This window comes from Labrus mixtus, chromosome 5, assembly GCF_963584025.1.
Source record: "Labrus mixtus chromosome 5, fLabMix1.1, whole genome shotgun sequence".
Taxonomy (NCBI): Eukaryota; Metazoa; Chordata; class Actinopteri; order Labriformes; family Labridae; genus Labrus; species Labrus mixtus.
In genome coordinates, this window is record NC_083616.1 from 24,527,253 (window position 1) to 24,549,678 (window position 22,426).

The 22,426-nt window shown below is 38.5% G+C and overlaps 2 protein-coding genes across 2 annotated transcripts in view; one reads left to right on the forward strand and one right to left on the reverse strand.

Annotated features, from left to right (window-relative positions):
• Positions 1 to 127: 127 nt before the first annotated feature.
• On the reverse strand, positions 128 to 3,707 carry rimoc1 (rab7a interacting mon1-ccz1 complex subunit 1). Its single transcript, XM_061038761.1, has 6 exons — positions 3,562 to 3,707; positions 2,555 to 2,664; positions 2,032 to 2,178; positions 1,600 to 1,731; positions 1,379 to 1,493; positions 128 to 1,249 (listed from the first exon to the last, which is right to left on the reverse strand). The coding sequence occupies exons 1-6, from the start codon at positions 3,653 to 3,655 to the stop codon at positions 1,014 to 1,016; spliced, it is 834 nt and encodes a 277-aa protein (XP_060894744.1). The 5' UTR covers positions 3,656 to 3,707; the 3' UTR covers positions 128 to 1,013.
• Positions 3,708 to 5,528: 1,821 nt separating this feature from the next.
• oxct1a (3-oxoacid CoA transferase 1a) overlaps positions 5,529 to 22,426 on the forward strand; it is a 50,276-nt gene continuing 33,378 nt past the window's right edge. The window contains exons 1-7 of the mRNA XM_061038764.1: positions 5,529 to 5,685; positions 7,145 to 7,253; positions 7,825 to 7,915; positions 13,827 to 13,962; positions 14,189 to 14,338; positions 14,927 to 15,033; positions 15,845 to 15,905. Coding sequence (XP_060894747.1) covers positions 5,581 to 5,685; positions 7,145 to 7,253; positions 7,825 to 7,915; positions 13,827 to 13,962; positions 14,189 to 14,338; positions 14,927 to 15,033; positions 15,845 to 15,905 — 759 coding nt within the window. The 5' untranslated portion in view covers positions 5,529 to 5,580. The remainder of the gene's footprint in view (positions 5,686 to 7,144; positions 7,254 to 7,824; positions 7,916 to 13,826; positions 13,963 to 14,188; positions 14,339 to 14,926; positions 15,034 to 15,844; positions 15,906 to 22,426) is intronic.

Genomic DNA, 22,426 nt, shown 5'->3' on the forward strand with positions numbered 1-22,426 from the left:
TTTTCCCTATGAATGTCACACTTCCTTGTTGCTGGCGGCCGTGGTGCATTGTGGGTGTTGCTGTTCTACAGTACCCGCTGAAACTACAACTAAAAACAGCGAGTAGACATGAGATGCAAATGAAGTCTCTTAATTAAAACAACGCGCGTGTTTATTGTCAACGACGACATAAAAAAAGAAAGTGATTTTTCGCAAAAACAACATTGATTCTGTATTAATAGTTGTACTATCAAGATAACGCAAGTGGAAGAAAAATGGAAGTTGCAATAGATGAGAATACAAGTGGTGCATTACAAGCCGGTATGACAAAAAAAATGAACATACTTCAATTATTAATACATCATTGTCAAATAGTTTCTGAACAACTTTCTTTGCCTTTAGAGTTTATATTTTTATGCACACATACATGTATAATGTATATGCAATTATAATATATTAAAAGCATTACAAAATGGCAAAAAAAACAAAACAAAAAAAAAACAATAAATAAAATGTTACTGTGCAATGTCTTATTTCCAGCTGGATTATCTTCAAACTTGTAACAATCTTAAAAAACGAAAAAAGGTCAATTGTATTAATAACCTTTTTTATACTCATATTAATGTTATTATAACACATTCTCAGAGCAAAGTAAGTGCCCCAGTCAACAGTCTGGAATCAGGATGATAACTGCTTTTTTCAGCAGGACATGGCAAACAAACAAAAACAAACAGAAAGAAAAAAAACAACCAACACCCTTCTCTGCAGCCCCTGCCAGTTTTACACCACCTATCTTATACTTTTCATATTCGCCTGCTTTGGCCTGTGCCGTTTGGCAAGGGATGAGGTTGCCTGTAGACACTGATCCATAGACTCTTTTTCATCACATACTCTTCCTATCCGTGCCTCCCCTTAACCTTCCACAACTTTACACCCCTCCTGATAGGCTCCATTTTTATTTGGGGTTGACACACACTTGAATACTGAACTTAGATCTGTGCCTGAGGGCAACTACAACACAGCAGCAGTTAGCTTCACTGTAAAATACTAAGGATTTCCTTGGCATTTTCTGTGTTCCAGCCCTGGCCCTGCAGCGGGCCCTCACAGGCGAGCACGTATTTGTTGAGGATCTGAGTGCCAATGTCCCGAAACTGAAGGCGATCTTCTTTGCGATCCATTGTGTCAGCGCTGCAATCCTCATACTTGACCGCCCAGAAACACATTTCCCCGATGTACATCATCGTCAACAGGTGTGTGTCAGAGAAGATGCCTGATTAAAAAAACGGAGGTAGAAAGCGAGAATCATTATTGGCTCAGTCTAAAAGCGTTCTCCTAATTTAACTATAAAGTCACAACAAAACATGTTCTGCTATTATGAGAAAGGTGAAAACATTTTTACCTTCAGATAAGAAGCTTGCTGTAGCAGGGTCGTGGAGCACCACCCCATCGTTGAGCTTCACAGAGTTTCTCACCTGCAGCATCCGCATCAGGTAGCGCACACCTTCCTGAATACACTGGATTAAAATATACAAAACAAACTTGTTTCAGAATCAGTCAAGTCCACATGAACACAAATGCAATTTACAGATATGCCTTGGATCTGTTTTTATAGTGTGGTACCTTAAGGAATGTGTCCTTGTTTTTCTTGATCCACTGTTTTCGTTGGTGAAGGGTGTGGCAGTACATGTACAGCACAGCTCCCCGTCTCCAATAGAGGCATTCTAACAGCTCCAAGCCCAACACAGACTGCACCTGTAAGTTACAAAAATGATATGTTTAGTCCTGTCATATATGACATGGATGTGCGAGTGTGTTTTACAAAGCCAGAAACAACAGAGAAAACTAAAGTGGAATCAACCATTTACTAGAAATGGTAACAAACAAGAAGATGAGAGCAAACAAAAAGGGTCTTATCGATTGTAAGAAACTGATACTGACTATTTATCTTTCATACATACACTCTTCTCCATTCAAATATGGAACAACGCACATCATGAAACAGATAAAAACACTGTGAAAAATAGTTTAATAACCCATAACACATATACTCACTTCTTGTGCTGGTGCTAGCCTCCCTGCCAAAACTTCTGGCTCGGTCAGGTCTTGCAGCAGCTGCTGGATTTTAAATGGTGAACAGTCCTCAGGAAACTCCTGATCCACCAGCTTATTCTCTTCATAAAATGTGATGTCTAGGATCACCTGCAATGTAAAAATTAAAACACATACCCACACTATATTTTAATATAAAAGCCAAGAACATTTTGTCAGACTTTCCCACTAAAAAAAAAAAAACAGTTTGTCCTGAAACCTCTGCTCAAGAAACTACTAAAAAATGTTCTTCAATATAAGTTACACCAAAACAAAAATTAAACTGCCAAAAAACTGTAGTCACAACATTAGGCTTTCTCCAAAATTAATTCATATTTAAACCCTTCCCTAAAAGCTAAATAGCGATCCAATGGTCCTCTCATACATTGGAATAACTTCTCCTAAAGAAAGTCACATCTTAAACAATCGTTAGAAATGTCGATTGCAGCTTGCAGACAATGTAATGGACTTTGATGTAAAGCAGTACCTGTGTGTAATCCTGCAGCACCTTTGAAAGGTTGCCACTCTCCCCTCCATGCCTGTAGTAGCTTTTCAATTTGTCTAGTATGGCAGACGCATTCTGTAAATAATCATCATCTGTGGAAAAAAGGAAAAGTTTACATGTAAAAAAAAAACACAAGAAAAATATCCTTTGTATAAAATTAAAGCAAAATACACAAAATGCCAAAGCAGAACCTTTGACTGACGATTTAATAAAACAAGTTATCACGTTTTTTAAAACAAATGTAACGAACGGATAGAATATAGAATAGATGTTTATTGCCATTTGCACAGGTACAAGACAGTACAGGTACAAAAAAGTAAAAATTATATATAAAATAGACTAGCATTGTAAGAAAAAAAGAAAGACTACAAAAAAGTAAAAATAAATAAGTTGTATTAACAGCTAAGTAAATTAAAACAAACTGTGCAGAGGTTATACACTGTATTAAAGCAAAGATATAATACAAAATAAATAAAAATAAGAAGGGGAACACTGTACAATGGCCATAGATGGACAACATTGTAACAAGAAATGTGTCTATACTAACATCTACAGGCGATTGGCTATAATGATAGGATGTGACAGTTACAACAATAAACACTAAAACGTCACCTCATACAGTATCAACATTAATGGCCCGCAGCGTCATGTTTGTAGTCCAGCTGATCGTTTGTCAACAAAACATTTAAGCTAACACTAGCGAAATTACGCTAGCCGTGAACTCCCAACAAATAACCGCACAGTGACGACACGCAACCGTAAAGTAATTAAGTACACATTTCACCGCACGTTTGATAACAGCGACGTTTGGCATTGCATGTCACCGTTCAACATTTCATTATAGACTACTAGCTGTTGTTATGGCAGCGAGATAATTTTTTTTTTTCACAACGTAAGCTAGGTTGCTAAAAACAAAAATCAAGCCGTGACGCAATCGAAGTGGAAAAGAAGGTCGCCGGACACGATAGGGGGAAAAGTCAACTCAATACCTTGTTTTTCAGCTCTGAGGCTTGAACACTTGATGTCTAACTCAAATATCCTTCTCTCCAACTCGAAACCTTGTCGCCTGTACTCGTCGGCCATGACTGAAACTATTCGTCACGTGACCCGGGGATTACTCACGTGCTCATTGAATGTCACTTTTGTTTCCATGACATCCAAAACATCAAAAGAAAAGACCGACTATCAAACCCTACAATTTTGTTTTTAAATCACGTTTATGATATAGAAACCTAGTGCATTTTAAAAGTGCGGTTGTTCTAATTCTAGTATATTAGAATAGAATAGATTAGAATAAAATAGAATTACTTTATTGATCCCAAACTGGGAAATTGTGGCGTTACAGCAGCAGGTTATCCAACACACAATATGAGTTAAAAAAAAACCACAATGTTAGCAAATCTAAACACAATATAATATTAACTACAAAGTAAATAAGTACTAAAAGATATCAAAAATAAGAATGTGAATATATACAACCAGGATTTCACTAAGCATTACTAGTCTTAAATAGGAAGATTAAATATGAAAGATTAAATGTAAATGTGCAAAAACAGAGTCGTAAATGGCTGTAAATTAAATATGAAAGATTAAATGTAAATGTGCAAAAACAGAGTAGTAAATGGACAGTATTGACATAAGTTAAAGTGCATGAGTGTAGACATGTTATAAGCAGAAACTATACAATATAACGGCGAGTAGACAGACAAATGAAGTGAACATAAGTGCAGGGATAATTTGTAAATTTAACATGTGCAGAACAGATTACAGTATGGAGAGACAGATATTATCATGAGTTATGGCCTTCCATGACCACCCTCTAACCATTATCTAAAATATAATTAGACACTAACGTTATGAACATCCATTGTTAGAAACCCAGTTAGCTTAAGCTCTAAAAAAGATTCAAACTGCTCTTTATTTTGCTTTTCTTATTGCCTTATGCCTCAGTCTCTTTATTTCCACTCTTCAAATATAATGTGCTTTTATTTTGAAAAACTGAGCAAAGGGGACTTCCGCTACATCGTAAAGATAAAGATAAACTTTTTGACATTTTTGTGTTACAACAGCTCTAGAAAACAGGAAGCAGGAATATAATTATTAAAAATAACAAGAAGTTAAAAATCAAACATATTTACATCCGTTAAATAAAGGGTGAAAAAAAATACAATAATAGAATAATACAAGGCATTTACACTTCCACTTGTGGAAAGAGTTATTGTTATTAAAATTAAAGTTAGGGGAGTAAATAAATACAGCTAAAAGAACAACCAAGAGGAGAAAATGTGGATTTATCTTGCTCTGACTCAGCCAGTGATGAGTGACATGAGGATTATTGCTAAATGCACGTAACTTTACAATTTTTTTTAATTTTATTTATCCTTTATTTTAGCAGGGAGGACCCACTGAGAGCGAGGTCTCTTTTCCAGGGGTGCCCTGCAGCGATACAAAAATAGAAACAGCACAAATATAAACATATTAACAGCTAACAATAATCCAGACACTGAAACACATATTCACACATGTAAACCATGTCCATTTAAAAATGAATTCACATTGTGAAGCAGTTGTAATTTCCTTCCTGAGGTAGTTTGGACTTTAAAACCATGCTTCAACTGTAACCAAACAGCTACGATTGGCTTAATTGCCACTTAATAAATCTTACTTGACCAATAGATTTTCATCAATGACTCCACTGGTAAAAAGTCAAAAAGTGTGGGGGATGAAATTACGTTTCAGTGAGACGCGCCTGCATGACAAGTGTTTAGTAGTGAAGGGGTTACATTTAAATGAGTCCGCCGAGCCTCTCTGTTTCCATTTGAGCCAGCCCACTGAGAAACCAGCCAATGTCAACGTAGCGCTGACTTTTCGCTGTGTGTGTGTGTGTGTGTGTGCTAGTCGCCACATTTTGCGTCCTCAGACTGCCTCATCTGTGGTTCACCGGCTGCAGCTATCTCATACCCCGCGTGTGTTTGTGTGTGTGTGTGTACTGTGTGTATCTCCTAAACATGGCGGCACTCAAAGCTTTGTGCAGAGCGGAGAATTTATTCTACAAAAACCTCTCAGGTCCCTTCACAACAAAATTAAACGTCGCCCATCTCCAATTAAGCAAGGTCGGTATTAAACAGTCATTAGCTGTAAAACTACCAAGGTTGACTTTAGATGGTTTGCCATGGCTGTGCAAGATTAAAAGGTCATATTATTATGGAGATTTGTATTCCTTTAGTCGTCCTTTAAATCGAAATAAGATGATTCAGGTTAAGGTGATGTAACAATATTGAATTATTTTTTTTTAATGTTTAATTTATGAGTTTACTTTTCGATGATTGCTACTGACTGATCTGACCTCAAACCGCAGCCTACATTTCTGCCGGGGATTCTTAGTATTGTCGTTTTTAAGCTTATATATCATAGACCAGTGACTTATACAACATGATTTAGAATCATTTATAAAAAATTAATCAAACTAGCAGGAGCAAGATATTTATACATCCAGCGTTAACACGTGTGCGTGTTTGTGCAGATGGTGATGACACGCGAGTGCATTGCCCAGTTTTTTTACCAGCATAGATTCACACTCAAAGTTGTGTTTTTATTTTAGTCGGTACCCATAGTCTGGACATTAATCACGGTGCTCCTGTCTATAAATAGAGCAGAATGATTTCAGACATCGATGTGACGTCTGAGTTTACAACCAATGAGGAAAGGAAATGCTTTGAGGAACATGCCCTGATGTGCGTTTCCTCTCCTATTAAAGTTATGATGAATCAATGCTATGATCTTAAAGGGGTAAAAAATCAAATCTGACTTTTTGATTTTTTTATTTTTTTTTTAATGAACAAGCAGATCAAGCAAGCAACAACTTTGAGCAAGAAAAGAGACAGAAGGCAGAGATATAGAGTTTAATGTATGTAGGAGCACAAGTAACTTCCCACTTAACATTTTAGACTACTGTATGTGTTTTCAAAACTTTCACTCCATAACCTTATGTTACTACAGTTAATATTGTAGCTAAACCTTTAGAGCTGTCTTCTTTTTTTCCCCACACAGAACACTATCATTCATCTGTATTATGATGAATAAACGTTATTTATTAAAACAAGCTTTGAGTTACAATAAGTGATACATGTGCACCTGATTTCTAGATAATGGGGAAAATGTGTTTTTTTGTAAACAATCAAATCCTGGCAAAAACACCGAAAATATATCACACACAATAGTACATTAAAGAGTCTGATCGCCACATTTACAATTGCACTTGCAGAGGACGTGGAAGGTTTTAAACTGGGTCTTTAGGAAGCTATATTTGGTTGGGTCTCCTCACTCTGAGTTTCCCTAATCTCCAGTCCTTTTGTGGTAGGATTTGTGCAGCAGTTTTGCTTATTTTTCCCCTTCTCAACTGGATGAGCCTTTCGAAAACTACACAAACATATCGTCTGCCTTCAGGCACATTGCAATATATTTAAGCAAGCAATGTCATGTGTTTGACAGCGCTATACCATTATGTGTTGTTTTTTTCAATAATCACTAACATGTTTTGTCAAATACTATTTCCTTTTTACTTTCCTACAGGCATCCAGCTGTTACTTCTCCACCTCCTGCCAAAGAAGTTCACAGTTCTACTCAGATCCTGCAGAGGCAGTCAAAGATATCCCAGATGGAGCTACTCTTTTAGTCGGAGGTAAGATACACGAGGCTTTTATGACTCCAAGATAGCAGGATGACCACAATCGCACCTTAATGACGCTGCTGATTAGTTATCTCAGTTTTTAACTGAATGCAAACAGCACTTGCATGTGAGCCTAAACTCTGTGTGACAAGGTGGTTGATAAGTATTCACACACACACACACACACACACACACACACACACACACACACACACACACACACACACACAGAGCACACACAAGTTCCACAGCTCTTATTTATAGTCAAGTTCAGAGTGACATTGTTAAACATTTTCCACTCTGTCACACTTCAATGTGATGGAAAAAGAGTAACCTGCCTTGTTCAGAGTTATATTAGAAATGTGGTCCCATGCCATGTGACAAGGACTGGAATTACGTGCATTGATCCAGGGTTAGAGCTGAACAGATCCTCTACTTCCTGTACCAGTCTGCTTCGTTACTTAACCAATATGTGAAACATTTGACAAATGTTTTGAAAATGTTTTCCCTAATTTTCAATGCTTCCTTGCTCGTCTGTGTTTTGTTTTTAATGCATTGGCTTCTTCATTTGCTTCCAACACAGGCTTTGGATTATGTGGTATCCCAGAGAATCTTATCAACAGTTTACTGAAGACCGGCGTGAAGGGTCTCACAGCAGTCAGCAACAATGCGGGGTAAGTTTGTTTATGTATGTGTGGAGGGGAGGAAGCATGTGTTTTCTGTTCATCCATTACTCGCATGCAGGTGCCTGCATAGAAATGTATGCTTAAACCATGCAGTGTGTATTCCGTGGTGGTGCTTGATTTTGATTCTTAGTTAACACGTTCAACATCCCTACAAAATCCCATGCTGGTTTACAACAGAGATGAGTTTGTTAATCCACTGATAGTTGGAGCCAGTTTCACATTCGGATCTGGAAATGTTTGTAGTGAAATCCTTAGTTATCTGACTTTCAACTCTTTCGCTAGTCCTTGAGGTAAACATATTGTTGACAATTGCATGATTAAAGTCTCAAGTTCAAATAAGTTACTAGCAGTTGGACTAGTTCTTCGTTCAGATGTCTTGCAAGGTCAATCAATCAGTCTTAATTAGTGTAGCACCAATTCATAGCAAATGTTATCTCAAGACACTTGACAAAAACAGCAGGTCTTGACCATACCCTTGGTTATAATTCAAAAATGTCCCTCAATTTAAGAAGTGCTGTACAACACATACCCAGACAGAGATTTGTACATTGTGAATCCTTCTCCCCATGTCAACATCAAAGTCCTACTTTTTGCCTCTAAAAAATATAGAACAGGACTCTGAGTTGGACATTCCCCTGGTTAATATCTCGCCCTTCTGTGTAGCACTCGAGCTACTGAAATTGGGAATTAGGAGTTGAAAACACTATCTTATAACCTTTTTTTTTTTTTTAAATTCCCTGCAGAGCTGTTAGTAACCTTGTCATTATGTATATGTTCAAGCTGGCAGCATTGACCTGTCATAAACAGGTACCACTGACCTGCAGGATGTCCATAAGTAAGCATCTCAAAGGAGGACAGAGGTCAGAGGAGCAGGCACAAGGGAAAGGCTGTTGTTGGTGGTATAGTATGTGACGAGTGACTTTGCTCTCAGCAGAATAGACTCTACTCCCTTAAACAAAAACCTCTTCCAGCGACACTGTGAGGCCTCTGTTACACCTCGCCTTTCTGTGTAAAAGCTACAGAGGCAGAATGATTGTTGTGTTGTTTGTTGACTGGTCAGATTCCTTAACGCCGTGTAGAACCACACACACTATGGCAGCATTATGACGGCACTTCATGGTTTTGGTTTAAATATACAAAGGTGGAGTAATGGCTGAGCTCGGTCAGAGGCTTCCTTTGTGGCACATGACAGCTGCTGCCCTAAATTCCTTTTTTTTTATGTACTGTATCTTTTTATTGCATTCCTAGATGTGTGGTATCTCAATCTAGAGATGTAATAAACTATTTTGCTGAACCCTGAGTTTATGGCTCAGAATTGTTGAAAAAATCTTAATGGCAATAACAAAAGGAAGAAAAGGACTGTGTAATGTTGACCATAGAAGTTTAAAACATACAGGTAGATAGCTGTCTTTTGAGACATAAATGCAACACTGCCACCTTAGCTTTTTACTGAAAGTTCCCAGAGCATTGTTCAACGTAGTTTTTTTCCCCTCTTTTGCAGTCTTGGAAACAGCCTGTTGCCATGATGCATTCTTTCTCTGTAATTGAATCCCAATGGACCGTCACACAAGAAACAAAGTTTTATCCTCATTGTTGACAGAGCAACACTGAAATGCGAGATGGCGCCCAAACCTGATCTTATCTGCTAAAATATTGAACAGATCCTGAGTATATTACAATTTTTTTACTCTGGTGTTGACTACAATTTAAGACCATACATTTACAAAAATCACATACACAATAATATGTGTTTGTAGCACTCTATTTGAACATGCATACAAAACCAAACATACTTATCCTACAAGTAATTTGCTAATAATATGTTATTCTCTGACTCATTTAATTTGTTGCACTTGGTTCCTTTTTGGTGATAAAGCTTAGTACAAGATGCAGATTTGCAGCCTGTCTTTGGAAGAGTACTCTGTGGAAGTCTGTTCATCTATTATAGAAACTACTCACTCCTTAAACTCGCAGAATATTGATCCTGCCATATACAGTTAGCCCAAACTCATGGGTTACTTTACCAGATACAACAATCAAATTGCAGGCGCCAAATATAATTTTTTTAATTAAAAAAATGTTTGCCCTCCAAACAAATTTCCTCTGGCATCATGGCTCATCACATCTCCACTTCAAGACTCCATGGTGGTGTCACTGATGACATTACCGGGGGTTACCTGAATGGAAGTTAAATTGGCCATAGAAGAAGTTGACAGCGGGATAAAGGAAGAAGTAGAAGCAGACAGTGGAATAATGTTGGATTATAAGATGGTTATCAGAGCTGGAAAAGACAACATAATACAGAAGTTAAATATATTCATCCTGCGCGTGACCTTTTCTTTAGGGGTGTTTCGTATTCTTCAGCAAACCAAATACTGTGCTCGTGATATTACCATAAAATCCAGAGTACAAAACGCTATTTTAATACTTTGTTTTTTCATCTAAAAATTTGGCTGCGTCATCTATGGGTGCGACCTGAGACGATTGAAAATTCATCCCCATTCATTGTGTATTGTAAGCTGACAGATGGTATTCAAAGAGCAACAAGCCTGAACAGAAATTTCACTTTGTAGATTTCACTGAACACAATCCAAATCGTCCAACAGGAAGACAGTGAAAATGTACTGTATTGTGAGTTACTCTGGGATTCCTAGCCCTACTTTATGGACCCGCTCCTGTCCTTGCAGTGTAGAACTTTTATTAAAGTGCATCCTAAAAACTGTTAAGAATTGTCTACACTAGTTATTACTGAAAGACTTTTGTCACACAGTGATAATTTACTATTATCAGAAGTGTAGGACGATGAGAAAGTCACTCTGGATTTTGAATCCATTTTTCTGAGTTATTTTAACCTGAAAAACACAAACCTTTTTAAAGTGTGCGTTAGTGTACTACCCAGAGGTTTCTTTCCACTAGACTTTTGCGATGGACTTTGATTTTTGGGAATATTGATTCTTGGAACAGGTGCACGAAATGTTTGTTTGAGCCAGGCCATTCGTCTGTACACTCTTGGCTCCACTTAATATTTCCCCTCTGCAGGCACTAGTTTTTGGGGGGAGGGTGATACCACTTTCCAAAAGTGTACAGAATGTCTCTTTTGTGTTGTTCCTAAAAAGTCTAACATAGTGAAACTTTTTAAAAATCTATACTACATGTCTGCATGAAGTTTTGCTTGTGTCTTGTACGTGCAGTGCCCTAGTACATGTCTTCCCTTCATTGTCTTTGAGAATACTAGTTTGATTTTGAGCTTATGGACAGAGAGATGCATTCATCCGAGTTTTCAACAAAGAGAGGGAAGTGGAGTGAAAAATAAATTTACATTTGCAGGAATTGTGCAATCCATGTGTCTTGGATTGTACTTGTTTTATAAAAGCTTCCAGGCCTGTGTGCTGTAGACGTCCAAAGTTTTCTTGACCAGCACAGATGAATCTTGTTTAAGCTTCCTGGCAGTCCTCCTCAGTGAAACCTGCTAAACAAGTAGTACAGTTCGTGTTCATTCTCAGAAGACGAGTAACGTGCAGTTGTATTTACACGAACCTTACAAGAAGAAAAAGTTTATAAATGGCTATCATTTGAATTCCAGTATCTGAAGTAATGTTTGTTCCTCTAATGCTGAAAAATGCTATCAGGTAGAGAAGTTTGAATCCTTACAGGACAAGAAACAGTGTACAGAGACTCTGCTATTTCACTTTGTAGGACACAGAGACACACTGAGCTCTTTATTCCCTGTAACATGAGCTGAGAGGGATTCAGCTGAGCGCAGGAAGAGCTGTGACCAAACTGCACTCCCTGCAGCACTTATATGTTTCATGAAATAAACTGCTTCAGGAAGGTCAAACCAAAAAAAATCTGATCAACTTAAAGTGAAAAGTGACAAATGAATTGAGAAGACAGGACTTTAGTCCTCTAACAAACACAGAAGACTCACTAAAGTTACACACACAAGAGAGTGTGTGTGAGTGACAGGGTGCCGTATCAGTCATCTGTTTTTAGTATTCTGAGTCCACATGGCCTAGATATCTTGTCAGCTGACTTGAGGTTAGAGTGGAGCGCTAAACAAAGAGAGACCACTCTTTGCAGATCTCCCCTTTCCCCTTGTCCTGTTGGCTCTGATTTGCACGAGAGAGTGAGAGACGGAGCATTTGGTAGAGACTAGAGAGACTCTATTCTGGAGTAAATGATTTGAGAGTAACATAAAATAAACATTTAAAAATGCTGTAAGGTTTTTCATTGGCATTAACTTCATTAAATACACAGAAAAAAGTTCATAACAAGCGATGGAGGGAAATATGTTAACTCATAGCACATGACAGTACCTCCTTTAAAACAGTTTTATAGGTGTTATACATTTTATGATGACAATTCCTTTTATTGGTTAATAAGTGACTAACATCACACCACACAGTCATTCCTCTCATAGCTGCAGGCTCATTTTATGATTCACTTCATGCATGAAGTTAAAAGAAAAAAAAAAAAAAGCAGTGTGACGTGTTGTCCAAGTTTGGTCTTCCAAATCTCAATAAGTGACATCCAATCGTATCAGGTGGAGAATGTGTAACTAACACTAAAGGGCGAGATGAAACATTGTCTGCAATTTATCATCTGACGACACCTCGCAGTCATTTTACTTTTATTAGCCTTTGAATTATCCAGAGACAAAAAGCTGAAATGTTTTTACTGTGTCACTCTGTTTAGCCGAGTTATAACCTTGAATAACCCCGTAATGGGAATGTCACTGAATGTGAGCTGTTACAAATTGTTAGCTAGCACCCTGACTGCGAGTGTTTGTGTGTGTGACAGTGTGTGTGTGTGTGTGTCCTTAAAGGCGCTGATGGCCTCTATGTTAGGACATTGACTGTATTTAATTCCACAGCCTGTCTTACTCTTTAAGCCCTTTTTAAAATCATATTTTAATTGTTTCTTATTTTTTGTTTTCTGTTTATTATGGTTGTACGTTTGTGTTAATGCTTTGGTATCTTCGCGTTATTTGCTGTCATGCCAGAAAACCCTCATAAATACAATTGAACAGAAGTGCATTGATTAGGGAAACATCCAAGAGTTTTACAGGGAAGTGAGTTATGTTGAATCCCAGCCTAAGAATTTTTTTATTGTCTGTTTAATGTATATTTACGGCAGTATTTGCCTTATGTATACTGTGTACAGTCACGAGCAGCTTATAGGTGTTTGTAGATCACACAAAGATGCTGGTCTGTTTCAATTAAATGTCCTCTGTTTTACACGACCTCTGCTGCACTGTTTCTCTTGCATAACACTTTACCTATTGCTTCTTTCGCACTTGAAGTTTCACAAAACTCCTGAAAACTTCCCGAAAGTTTCAGAGTGAGCTGCATGTGTGAACGCAAACGGCTGAATTTTTCCCCCCGTCTTTATCTGGAGTTCTACCAAAAATGTTTGTAATATTCCGCTTCTTGCATATCACCCCAGTCCAATGGAACAACGTGTCATTTCACTGTGTACGTCTATTCGGTTGAAATGACAACAAAGAAAAGTTGACCTGACGTATTGGTTTATTTTTGGCACAGATGAACAGAAAACATATTTAAATGTCCGATTGATGACACATTTCTACAACTGACCAAATATGAAACATCAAAAAGTTGATTTTCTGTAAGAGGGTTTGTAGTCCAGTCCCTTTTGACATCCTGTTGTTTGATTCTGATAACATCTAAACACTTCAATCCCCCCCCTCCCTTTCTTCCTAGTAACAATTGCTCAAGCTTTAATATGCAACATGGGGGGAATGAGTGAACAGCAGAACCTGCATAACATGGACTAATAATTAACCTTCATAATATATTAACTTACTGTTAGTTCAGTATATCATGACCTCATTGATCCGTTTGAAGTCGTTAATACTGTGTGTGTATGTTTACTTCAGGGTGGATAACTTTGGCCTGGGTCTGCTGCTCCAGACTAAGCAGATCAAGAGGATGATCTCTTCGTACGTCGGGGAGAACGCAGAGTTTGAGAGACAGTATCTGACAGGAGAGCTGGAAGTTGAGCTGACGCCGCAGGTTGGTCAGAAAACACACGGAGCAGTTAACGCATAATCGTTCCACACAAATAAGAACGAGAAACCTGAAAATACACATGAGAAAAACCAAGCTCAAACCAGACATGATGTCTTGACATATTATTTTAGATAATTGATTTCTCTATTGTAAGCATGACATTAACAAATACATGCAAATGGCATTGATCTGAGTACTACTTTTTAATCCGTCACCTTCTCCCCCACAGGGTACTCTAGCAGAGAGGATCAGGGCAGGGGGTGCTGGGATTCCAGCCTTCTTCACAGCCACCGGCTATGGCACGCTAATCCAAGAGGGAGGCTCTCCTATTAAGTACAACAAAGATGGCACCATTGCCATTGCTAGCGAGAAGAGACCGGTGAGAGTGCTGTGATACGTGTTGTGGCTGTCAAGCTTGAGATGACTGCAGATGTGCCAAGAGTTTGTTTTGTTGGCTGTCAAGCTGTGATCAAACTTCAGTGCAGGGCACAGACGTTGTCTCGAGTGGTCTTTGCTTTGAAGAGTACACTTAAAAGCGGACAGGCCACTGCAGAGAGAAGCCCAGTAAAAGATCTCATGTCTTTGGAACGCCTTCAATGTTCTCCATAAAAAAAGACTTGTTGGACTGGTTTGATATTAGTGTTGTAGGTGGCGCCAATCATTTCATTTCATATTTGATTTATTTGCTGATTTCAGTGTGTGGTTTCAACACAACAACAAAAATATTTTCTCATAATACTGAAACACTGTTCATGAGCAAACAGGAGCAGGAAGAAGAAATCATTCTTTATATGCAGGTTAAAAAATGCTTTTCACAGATGAAACATGTGGCGTAATGCATGGACGTTTATCAAATTCTAATCCAGTTCTGAACCATAGGCATATGTGCCATGTCTCAATATGCTGTAAAACCGGTCCGTGCATTCAATGTACCTCACTCCTTGGATTGTGTTTTTTTTTTGTACAGGTGCAGGAGTTCAATGGCAGGTGCTACATCATGGAAAAGGCCATCACTGGAGACTTTGCACTAATCAAAGCATGGAAAGCTGACAGGGCTGGAAACATTGTTTTCAGGTAACTGGTGAAATGAGCAGGAGCTAACTCACTAAACAGGAATGTCAACAGACCCCACATCATTAGTCCAGGCCTGCTGTATGATGTCGGTGCCAGTATTTATCTTGTAAAGAATCAGCTTCTCCCTGCCTTTAAAGCATGTCAGACTCGATATGAATCACCTTGGTTGTGTTTGCACAACAGTCAGATCACGAGCAGCCCCGTGTCATGTGGAAATATTGAAACAGGAGTTCAAGAAGAGTAAACTGATTTATTTTCCAGCATTTGTCTTTGATTGACCTTGACTTCAATTGTGATTGAATCTTTGGGAATGAACTGTATGAACTTTTTTTTACTAGCAGATGTTCAGTTTGTATTAATGACGCAGTTGTTGTTGTTGTTTTTCTGAGTTTAAAACAAACTATTGTACTGACACAAGCCTCCATATGATGAATCATTCAGACAGCACACTTAGGAAAAAAGTTCTAATGTAATTGCAGTTCAACAATGTCCAAGGAAGCTGCACAAACTCAGAGAACTCACAATAAGATGTCAATATTAAACTGGTTTGTGGTTATCCTGAATATTTATAGCTAACCTTAAACAAGGTAAAGGTTGTCAGTTGAATAACAGTATATGTATGTGATTAAAATTATTAGATGTAGTAACATTTTTGTCCACAAGAGGGCAGTGTCTCCAAGTTAACTGTTGACAGCATATATAAGAGATGACACTGAGAGTTCCTGAAACTTCCTGCGTATCTTTGTGTATTTTTTGTTGTTACCTTAAATTTGTTTGAATATCAATTCCTTTTTTTCTATTTTTCTTTCAGGAAAACAGCCAGGAACTTCAACCAACCTATGTGCAAGGCAGCCAAAACCACAATAGTTGAGGTATGCATCGCCAAACTCACAGTCTAAATCACCAACTGTTCTTAAGAAGAAATGTGTTTTGTGCAATTTTTAAGAAGATCCTGACAATCACCACTTAGTTTTCTTATCTGAGATTTGTTCTTGGTTTAGAACAAAACTTGAGAACACTCAAGAGCACTCTTATGCACATTTAAGTGCTGATGTGTCAGAGCAAAATTACATGTTATTGTGTTGTTCTTAATGGTCCAATCGGTAAGATATCTACTGAACTAAATCATAAAAAGACCTTACTATATAACGTGACATTAAGGAAACATGCATTGTTGAAATACTAGCTTCACACAACAATGCAGCAGTCCTCCTTTTAAGTTTTGATTCGGGTGTGGGATGTTCTGCATTTGTTTTGACCAGAGAAAGAAGGCGGTTTTAATTCACCCCCACACGGCCGTTGTGGACGCCTCTCAGTTTGCCAATCCTAACCCTAAATTATGTTAACTGTCATAAATGAAGAAAATAAGAGGAATAAAAACAAACCGTTTTTTTTTTTTTATCTAAACCACTCAAAAGCATCCTGTAGGCGTTAAGCATAAAAACAAAGTTGCAATGTCTGGTAGATGCTGGAGTGTGTAATTACCTTGTGATGACGAGCTAGAAAACGAGAGGAAGTTCATTTTATTAACATACGTTCATTTTATTAACACTCGAGGTCAGAAGAAGAAATTGCAAACAAGAATCTTACAGTTGAAAGACTTTTTTTTTTGGTCGTGGGCTGAAAGGACTAAGAGTGAAAACCTCCACTATAATGTGCAGATTCAGAGTTAAATGATCTTTACTTCTATCAGTCTGGGTCAAACATGCTCTATCTATGTCCTTGGTCCGCCTGTGTCATTCTAACTGTCTGGTTACCCCCCTGTCCAGCATTTGTCAGTCCTAAAATGTGATTGCCTTTATCCTCCTTATGTTTATTTGTACTCGTATGTGTCTCTCTCTCTCTCTCTCTCTCTCTCTCTCTCTCCATCTCTCCAACTCACAAACAACTTCTTCACACCTCTCATATAGACACTGTTTGATTCAGAGAGCAGAAGGGAGGAAAAACTGCGCGTGTGAACACCATAAAACACAGGCGCCTTCTGAAAATAAATCAGTAGCAAAAAGAGTCCCTCATAAATCTAATGGGGTTCTACAAAGCACATTTTCAATTATCCCACGGTTGCTGGACCTAAAGATGTAGTCGCCTGTTGATTAGAAATGTCTGGAACTAAATTGGGAGAGTAAATTTCCCCACCAGAGATTGTGTGTGGAGGCATCATGGTTGGCTGATCACTAAAACTAGTTTTATGGTGGTACATAACGGAGGTATTGATGAGTTTTTAGGCAGCAGCAGTCTGCACACCTAGATAGAGCAAATACATTCAGTCATTTTGCACAATGCATGTTCGACATCAATCAAACTCTAAACCGGTGATGACTGTTGTAGATATTCTTCAGGGATAATGAGACTAGTCGCACTGACGTCAGTGATGCCTCCAAAACGCTGTGTGTGTGTGAAGTCTGCTGGTGTTGTGACGTTGACTGTAGTGACATGAATAACAATGCTGCTTTGTAAACAAATACTTCATGAGATGCATCATTTGTTGGATTGTGTCTTCAACTGTCTGCTTCAACTTTTGTGCACTCTTCATGTTCTGCTCAGGGTGTTTTTTTATGGTGAGTGGAGAGAATAAAACAAAAGGTAACTGATTGAGGGAACAAGGCTGAATTTGGACTGTGGAACAGAAGTGCTTTTGATTTCCCTGTTTTTTTTTTGTGTTTGTTTTTCTGGCAATTTTGCTTGCATACACTTAACTGCGATGTGATTCTGTGAGATTTACCTGGAATTCCAGATTTTCTGACCTGAAAGTTGACCCAGAAGACTTTAATTATCCATGACAGTGTTTCCCACCCATAGACTGTACCGGGGTGTGCTGCTGCAACTGCCATTGTTATTCTGCACTCTTTTATAATATCTATTTGTATAAAGCTACAGCTATAGATATTCTGCAGGGCTAAAATAGTGCACAAACACAAGAAGGCAAGGCAAGGCGAGTTTATTTCTATAGCACATTTCTACAACAAGGCAATTCAAAGTGATTCACACAAGACATGAAAAGCATCATGACAGAGGAAAAAAAGAAGAACCTTTAAAGTCTTGGAGAGTCAGGAAATGTTGGGAGGAGAGAGTAGGGGACGACATGCAGCAAAGTGTCCCCACAGCCGCTGCGACGAGGACTATAGTCTCTGTACATGGGGCGCGCGACAGAACCACGAGGCGATCGGCACTCCCGAAAATGTGCCTGTTGAACAGAACACTAAAAGAGATTTAAAAAAAAAAAAAAAAAAAGAGGACATATGACAAAATCACAATTTCATAAAAGGCAAAAATCGATGCAGAAATTCATCAGAATGCAGGAAAAGAAATGTTTGGTTAAAACTTTTTTCGATCCCTTCTTACCTGATTGTGCCAATAGAAAATATTTAACTTTTTGGGGCATTGACCAACAGGTAGTTGAGGAAGACAAAGACACATTTTAAACATACTTCACTTGTTGGCACAGTCATTTTAACATTGAAAGATCTGTGCTGTACATATGTAGGGGTATTTTCCTACTTTTTTCATCTCTTCCCCCATCACATCCCTGAGTTAAGATCGGCAGGAATGATTAGAAAGAGAGGAGGAAGAAGAGGTGGCATGAGTTGGCAGCATGGTGAAGATCCCCCATAGCTGCTAGCGCACAACGCACACACTTCAATTAACAAGGGATTAGAGGAGTGATGTACACAAACAGACTCTGCAAACTCTCAAGGATTCAAAATAATTGCTTGACTTGAATTTACAAACAAGGCCTCGGTGTATTCAGCCTTTTTTTAATCACACTCTACACAAATATGTAGAAATGTTATTAGAAAAGCCTATTTCTTTTTAAAAAATGAACGTCACATCCTAAGTAATTAACCTCACTCAAAACTCATTCAACAGCCTGACGCGAATCATGTCATATATGTTCCCTGTCAGGACCAGATCCCCTGCTCTGTGAACATTTCGCATGTTAGTCCTTTTTCATGTCATGTTCTAAGAACAAATATTACCTTTCAGACACGTGTCAACCGCACATCAGAGAAATGTGTCATGCTTGTCAGGGATTTCATTGTAAACCGGGCTGCAGTCTCACAAGTGGGCTAATTTCAGACCGGATTTTCAGACATTGAATTGGAATTGATAATATTTAAAAAAAAACAAAAAAACTGACTTCTGAAAACTGTTACTACAGCAATGAAAAACCTGAGAAGAGAACTTGTCTTTGCAGGTCTTTAGAATAAAGAAACATGTGTCCTAAGGCAGAATATATAATCTCTTTATGTATCTCTTTTAAAAACAAATATTTATTTCCCATGTTTATTTGGAATCACATTCATTGGCTGTGTTTTAGTACCTGTGATCCTGTTCTCGCTGATTGATCACTTTGCTTTATCGTCCTACCCGACAATTTGTCACATTGTGTCTTCCAATTTTTTTTTATGGTGCCTTTTTTTTTTATGGTGTGCGGGTAAACGCATGAACATTATCTAAGACAAGCCTACTTACTAGTGTCAATAAAGTGATAGGCCCCGTATTAGAAAACCCATTAAGAAGCTTTTATCTCTGACACTGACGCAATTACCCCCCTCCCTCTGATAATAAATGTATCTTTAGGAGTCAGTGCATGCTCAGTCATAAATCTGCGGATGTTCTGTCAATATTAACCCTGCTGTCTTGGTGCACTGGTTGAGGAACAGATGGGGTCTGGTGGTGTTTTTTTTTAAGCTATTCATTTCACTTTTCATTCAGCTTGGCAGCTCAGGCTAGTGTGTGTGATATTAAGTCCCCCTTAGGGTCATGTAAACCCCCAAATCTGTTAAAAAAAAAAAAAAGATATGAATCATTACAATATGGGTTATTATTTTATTAATTCATTAAAACAATGAAGTGTTTCTCAATGATTTTCTCAAATTCTGATGAGCTTCCCCTTGACACGCTGCAGAAGCTGGTGCTCATTAGCCTCTTGAATACAATTTTGTTTAGCCAACCCACGCCTTACTAATGGCTGTTTGAATTACCTGTGCTTGAACTGTTAACTTGCAGAATGAGGCGGTTCCAGTTCTGTAAGTATTTAGGTAAATCTGGCTGATTTTCAGATGCACTTCTGGCCGCAATGTCATACATGCATCCAGAAAAAGCAGATTTAATAATGTATAAATATTTCATATCCTTAAATCTATGTCATTTAAGAAAACATCCATTTAGTTGGAATTCTGAGCAACTGCATCCCCCTGGTGTGTGTGTGTGTGTGTGTGTGTGTGTGTGTGTGTGTGTGTGTGTGTGTGTGTGTGTGTGTGTGTGTGTGTGTGTGTGTGTGTGTGTGTGTGTGTGTGTGTGTGTGTGTGTGTGTGTGTGTGTGTGTGTGTGTGTGTGTGTGTGTGTGTGTGTGTGTGTGTGTGTGTGTGTGTGTGTGTGTGTGTGTGTGTGTGTGTGTGTGTGTGTGTGTGTGTGTGTGTGTGTGTGTGTGTGTGTGTGTGTGTGTGTGTGTGTGTGTGTGTGTGTGTGTGTGTGTGTGTGTGTGTGTGTGTGTGTGTGTGTGTGATGCTGCTGCTGCACAGTCCTTAGGGGCTGACAGATGTGTAGATATGTAACCCGGTGACTACACGTCTGTCACACATTAATGGAAATTCTGGGAAGCAAATTCGAATCATGTCCCAGTAGTGTATGAGTAACCCTGCAGTTCCTTTCCTCTTTTCTAATCATGCTAAGCCCCCTTTTGTCTCCCATGTGCCATTGTTAAGAGAGTCAACTTTGAAGATAGCTATAGCTACTTCATTGCCTCGGGGCAGTGGTCACTGGCATTGTAGTCCCTGTTCCTATTTTGAAGCATGTATCTACTTTTTATTCAAACTGAATTTGAACTACAAGAGGCAGGACGGGTGTCGGAGAACGAGATTACACAAAGCACTTTGAGAATGACCAGATCATCACCAGCTTCTGCCGTGGTTGCTAGGCAACCAAACCCTGCTCTCCAATTGTTGAATGTTCCACAGTGTCCAGCTGGACCAGTTATGCCCTTATCGCAGGTACAGTGAAAGGCCCGAGACCAGAGACTAAATCAAAAGTAGTGGGTTCTGCTGCTGTTCGACCATCAGTCACAGTAAATAACTCAACTGTATTCTCTCACCGTGGCAGGGCTGTGTAGATGTGTGGGTGTTTGTATGCACACTGAAACAGGCAGTCATGCATGCATGAGTTGAATGAATGTATGAGTGAGTGAGTGTGATTTGTCCTTTTAACCGGGCTAGGAGCCTAATTGGACATAAACGTAAAGGACCTGTCATGAAATGATTCAGACTCAGCCTTTAACTTAATTTGTGTTGAAAGCAAAATGGCAACAAAAACCTAGTGACGTGTCAGTTTAAGCCATGAAATGAGAACTTTAGCAAGGTGAAGGTTTAAGTATGAGTTCAACGTTTGGCCATGGAATTGTACTATAATAACCCAGTGAGCCTTTCCATGGTACACAATGTCGTGTTAATAATGTCACTGTCCTGGTTTTTTGAAAATTTTAATTAATCCGTTGTTTCCTGCTATTTTACAGCACTTATCATGCCTTGTTGAGTTTTCTTGCCTTGATCATGACTTTTGCCCCTGACTAACTCCATTACTCAAGCTACTATTGGCAAATCATTATAAATCCTCTCATTTTCCACATCATTTAACCAGCCTAAAGAGTTTAATGAATAGCTTTTCTGTGCTTAAGATGTGCGATGAATGACTAAATTACCTTCACCAAGAAGGGGATGTTTTCACTGCCAGTTGTCAGCAGTGTTATAGAAAAGGTACACTTTTCGATGTCGCGACACATGCTGGGATGGTACGACACGGGCCGAGAAGGAAGCCGTTACATTTTGTGCCAAAATTGAGTTACAGGCAAACACTAATGTAGTGTAGATTGAAACACCTTCTGTCTAAATAAAAGCAGATCAGACAAACGAACAACTAGGAATGTCTTCCTCTTGAACACAGCTTTCCAGTAAAAGTGTTTTGATAACAAACTCCAGCGTGCAGATGTTGTATTGATCTAAGAATTTAGAAAAAGGAGGTCGTTTTACACAGGTGCAGAGTGCTACAAAAACAGCAGACTGAGGAAGAAGATATGTCCGCACACTCGTTCAAATGCCACTGAAAGTTTCAATTTATCACAATCACACGTTTCAATCAGAGGTGTTATTCAGGTGATCGTTTAAAAAAATACACATAAATCACCTGAAGAAGACCTCTGGTTGAAATCCTTGATCAAAGAATTTAACATTTTATACACATGCTACTAAAATATTTTCTGCTTTTGACAAATGTATGTTAACTATGTGAAATATCTCCAATTTAGAAGCACATGTCAAAAACCCAGACTCAGTGCTCTGGACAAAGAGGGAGACCTCACACTTTAAAAAAAAAAGATTTAAACAATAACTTGCTTATA

What these genes read in the sequence shown, in the direction of transcription:
- rimoc1 (XM_061038761.1), bottom strand. Translation starts at nt 3,655, where the DNA reads ATGGCCGACGAGTACAGGCGACAAGGTTTCGAGTTGGAGAGAAGGATA. An exon ending in TGCTGCAGGATTACACACAG is followed by an intron (nt 2,179 to 2,554) that starts GTACTGCTTTAC and finishes TTTACATTGCAG; the next exon opens with GTGATCCTAGACATCACATT. An exon ending in GGCTAGCACCAGCACAAGAA is followed by an intron (nt 1,732 to 2,031) that starts GTGAGTATATGT and finishes TGTAACTTACAG; the next exon opens with GTGCAGTCTGTGTTGGGCTT.